Source organism: Populus trichocarpa, chromosome 12, assembly GCF_000002775.5.
Source record: "Populus trichocarpa isolate Nisqually-1 chromosome 12, P.trichocarpa_v4.1, whole genome shotgun sequence".
Classification (NCBI taxonomy): Eukaryota; Viridiplantae; Streptophyta; class Magnoliopsida; order Malpighiales; family Salicaceae; genus Populus; species Populus trichocarpa.
Window position 1 is genome coordinate 8,645,923 of NC_037296.2, and position 4,866 is coordinate 8,650,788.

General features: G+C 33.3%; 1 protein-coding gene across 5 annotated transcripts; it reads right to left on the reverse strand.

Annotated features, from left to right (window-relative positions):
• Positions 1-2,662, reverse strand: LOC7484736 (uncharacterized). Of its 5 annotated transcripts, XR_002977171.2 has the most exons (4): positions 2,340-2,662; positions 2,010-2,131; positions 1,742-1,828; positions 1-314 (listed from the first exon to the last, which is right to left on the reverse strand). XR_002977171.2 is itself a non-coding variant. In XM_024582881.2 (3 exons), the coding sequence occupies exon 3, from the start codon at positions 1,821-1,823 to the stop codon at positions 1,023-1,025; it is 801 nt and encodes a 266-aa protein (XP_024438649.1). In that variant the 5' UTR covers positions 1,824-1,828; positions 2,010-2,131; positions 2,340-2,648; the 3' UTR covers positions 544-1,022. The 5 variants fall into 5 exon arrangements, 3 of the variants coding, with proteins under 3 accessions (XP_024438649.1, XP_024438652.1, XP_002318595.1); XR_008057001.1 differs by lacking the exon at positions 2,010-2,131 and having other exon boundaries at positions 2,340-2,658; XM_024582881.2 differs by lacking the exon at positions 1-314 and having other exon boundaries at positions 544-1,828; positions 2,340-2,648.
• Positions 2,663-4,866: the final 2,204 nt, after the last annotated feature.

Here is a 4,866-nt window from a genome sequence, read left to right on the forward strand (position 1 = left end):
TATGCAAAATCTGCAAATTTTCATTAATCATCAAAAGTCCCTAACATTTAGAAAAGTAGGATATAAATACTAAAACCCTAACTAGAACAAGCGTTTGGACTTATGGCCTACTAAATAAAATACCCAACAATAATTAAATCAAACCCAACAAATAAAACAAAATTAATAAACCTTAACTAAAAGTTCATATAAATTAAACCCAAAAACATAAGTTAAAGCCCAATTTCTCAATGGTTTGGGCTATCCTTCATCGTCTATGATCATACGCGTGCGTAAACAATGTTTCCGGTTTGGTGTCCCCATCAGAGTTCCTCCTGAGAGTAAACTGCATATTCTTAGTTAACCAAAATAACCTGCTTGCATTCTTTCTAGTGTGCTAACGGATTAGTAAAATCCAAAGAAACAATTGATCTACAGCTAAACCTGCTTAATGTCCACCAATATTCTCGAAACCAATGCCCACACAAGTGACCAACATCTACATTTTATAATGATGAACATGAAATATGCACAAGCACTTTTCAGGCAGCGGCAAATGACATCTAAATTAAACCACAAACCTTCACGTTTAAAAACTAAAGAAGCAAATATTACAACACTCTGATACATATGTTAAAGTCGATTCAAGAGCACAATAACAGCAACAAAGTAATGCGAAGACCTTTTATGCTAAACTTACAAAGCAAATCTACTTTCTGCTTGCGAAGAGCTTTGCTTACATGGACACCACAGCAAAATACTTGTATGTCCAATAGAGGATCACTTAAGCTATTGCGATCAGGCACAAAAACAACCTCAGACCATCTTAATATTGGTAGTCATCTCATCTATCATCTACACTACAGCGGCCAAATGTTTCTCAATAAAATTTGCTATGATTGAAGGACTTCCAATATCCCAGCATGCTGGTCAGCATCTGATACAGGTGAAGTCATCACATTGAACCATGCAAGTTGATTGACAAGGTGGGCAGAGTAGTGGGGATGTCATGCTGCAATTATAAAGTTATCTATAATAGCAACTCAGGTGATGATTTCTCTGACCAGCCAATCCAGACTAGGTAAGGAAAAGTACAAGATGAGAAAAGAAGGGAGGGCAAACACAAGAGTGATAAGGATGTAGAGGGCTAAGATCGCGGCACTAGTGGGTATTGCATACAGAACAATCAGAAGAAACATGACGATTAATGGAAACTTAGCTGTCATGTGAGCAAAAAATACCAGAGACTTGCGGAGTGATAAGTGAAGTCTCTCAGAATTGAAGTAGCTAGGGTCGCGGTTAGGTAGGGATTGTTCTGAAGGGATTTGAACGCGCATGGCATGCCTGTTCCCTACTTCGGGGTTAACCTGATTTCCTGTGGTTGGATTATTGTTCAAGGGAGCGACAGGCTGATGATCATTGTGGAATGAGGAGAAAGATGACCTATCACCATTCATGCTCTCAACCATCCACAAAAGAAAATAATTTTTACAAGGGAATCTGAGAATCCCCTTGTAAACAAGCCTGAATGATAACATATTACACCATGGACAAGAGATGAAAAACGGAAGCAGGATAGGTAGTGTGGGGAGTTTAACAAGGGCCCATTGCAGGCCTAGCACACAATTCTTACAGAGGCTGTGACCGCACCATAAAACATAAGGAACATTCTCCACAATATTGAAGGATTCCCAGCAAATTGGGCATTCCAATCTGTCCTCTCTGCTGCTGTTTAAAGAAGGTTCATCATCTGAGCACTGACCTGAAAGAGCTTGCCTTGGCTTTAAAAAGTCATGCTTCAACCTAATGGTTCCTCTAATGAATTTGGAAGCAAAATCCAACATTCTGTCTGAGAGTGAAAACAAGTAGTTAGACTCAGGAAAAAAATAGGTTTTTAACACACCAAGTTGAAGCAAGAAGAAACATTAACAGAACAGAGAGCTGCAAAGGTTATGAACTGGGTATGGCCAAGAGTTGATAAGACCATAAACTTGAATACATAACAAACTGGATCTATGAATGCTACCTACCAGCAACATGTATCAGTTTTGATAGAAGAAACTCTTGTTTGGAATTGGAACACCTACTTCAACAATTGAAGAAGCACCAACTACTAACAATTCGCATGCCATTTCTAATAATCTTCATATTTCTTTCATGAAACAAAATTTGCAAAAAAAAAAAAAAAAATAGAATTATACATGGATTCAGAAAAATATTAACTTATGAATAGAAAAGTCTTGCGTTAGTATGCACAGATAGATTTCAAGAGATTTAAAATTAAAATTTCTTATCAACAAAAACAATTATTTTAAAGACCCAATTACCAATTAAAGAATTAATATACAAACTGAATTTACCTGACTGAGATAAATAATTCTTCACTGCTTCTGTTCTTGGTTTTTATATCCAAGAGTTGAGAAGGAGAGAGACGCGTCGAGTCTCTAATTCTAATCGCGACACAAGAGAAACATTTGAGGATGATGATTACCGGATAAACATTTGAGCATTGATCTCGAGTTGCATAAATTCGGATTACGATTCAGTTATCAAAATCTATCCAAAGCAAACCAAATAAAAACTCGGTTCTCAAATTTTGTAACCTATTTTTTTAGATTAAAAAAAAATAAAACTGGACTTATTAGAGCATTCTCTCAGCCAATAAAAATATAAAAACTCTTAAAAGTCCAAGTAACTTTTCGGTTGTTAAACCTTCCTTGTCATGCGAGTTGTTGATTAGATATTTTAAATGTTGTAGATTTTTATTTTTTAAAATAATTTTTATTTAAAAATATATTAAAATAATATTTTTTTATTTATTAAAATTTATTTTTGATATTATTATATTGAAACGATTCTAAAATACTAAAAGAAATTAATTTGAATAATAAAAAGAATTTAAATTTTTATAAAAAAAACAGATTTATTCTCTATTCTAAACGAGCACTAATTCCATTGATTTGAGATCTAATTTGAGTTAGACTTACGATTAGAATGATTATGATATCAATCTTCTCAATCTCAATTGATTTGATAAAAACTAAATTGACCTAAATAATCTAATTGAACACAATCAACACTCCATTAGATAAAAATATTAACTTGAAAAAATTAGAGTATGATTTTGAACATTTAGCAAATCAGTTTAATTTAAAAATTATATTTGCTTTGGCTTTTAGATGTAAAATTTAGATTTCTTAAATTATATAAAAGTCTCTAAATTCTCTAATAGCCTTAGATATGTTTTTGTAAAGATTCAATAAAATACCCTAAACATTCTCCCTTTTTCCAAGCTTAGAATGACAACTTAAAGTTTCATTCCAAAATCAACCATCCTAGTCCACCACTATTATTTTATAAACTATTTTTCTCACACTTAATGATCTATTGTTAATGTTATTGAGAGCAAGGTTGTTAAAAACGTATTTTTAACACGGCACGGAAAATACAAAATAAACTCGGATCGTAAAAACGGATCGTAAAATCGTAAAGATTTTTTTTCATACATAGTTCAAGCACCTTAAAATACATGCTTCTAATTTATTCGTAGTTCAAGCATCTTAATCAATCCAAACATAATATGATTCTAATTAATTTTTTGTTTAAAAAAAAGTACCATAATACATGTGTTATACATAACAATTCATATAATCCATGCATGAAATATTGAATCACTGATCATGTATCAGTGTCAGGATATGAATCAAGTTTTATTTATTTATTCAATTTGCAGGAAGATTTAATAAACTTGAAATAATATTATGATAGATAGTTCTTGATCAAATATCTTCAGGTGATTTTTAAATTCCAGATCATTAGAAAAGGCAATCTCTGGAAACACATCAAGCAATTTTTTCCAATAAATAAACCAGCAATATCATAATAAGGTGCATTTTGACAACCTTGGGCGGCTCCTCCTAATTCTCTCGGCAATTCTGTTTTTTCTTTCTCTGTTTTCCTCTCCATTTCTAATGGAAAATGTCAAGAAAATGGAAAAATTAACTGACTAACCAAATAGATCTTTCTCTGTTTTCCTCCCCATTTCTCCGATTCAAATAACAGTTTACAGTTCATCAGTGCTGATCAAGAGAATTAATGGAGTAATTATTTCTCTGATTCAATAATAATTGACATCTCAATTATTTTTTATTCTCTCCAGTCTCCATCATTAACAAAATATTATGAACAATTGAACATATTCCCTTTACTGAATTTGCCATCAATAAAACAAACGAGACTCTGAGAGCATAGAATAGGCAGAGAGCATAAATTTTTGAATAAAAATTCATTACCAAATCTACAAATCACTTCAAATTTTCTACTGCATATTCATTACCCAATCACTTCAAAATCATCATACTAAATTACTAATCATTCCATCAAGCAAAACATTATAAAGGGAATAATTTTTTTTCAAATCATGGGCAATCAGAACCGGGAAAATACAGGGGATTGGGGAATATCACATTATAAATAGAACTTCTTACGGTGAAGACTGAAGAGGAAGCCGGCGAGCTGAAGACTGAACTTTGAAGTCTGAAGAGAAAACTGTTGATGTTGGGGAAAAAAAAGAGATCGATGCCGCTGTTGATGAAGAGTGAAGACTAAAGAGGAAACCGTTGATAATGGAAATAAAGAGAGAGGGGCAGAGAGCTGTTGATGAAGAGTAGAAGAATGAACTCTGAAGTCTTAAGAGAAAACAGTTGGCCTGGAGGAAAAAACAAGATCGCTGCCATGGATGAGATCGCCTGTAGCTGTTGAAGAGAGGAAGCCGTGAGTCGTCAATCTCAAAGATTTTCTCTTCAGGGATAATGAATTTAGGGTAAACCATGGATGAGTGACAATTGGCATGCCGCTATTGGTCTGGAGGAAACATATATTGCACTA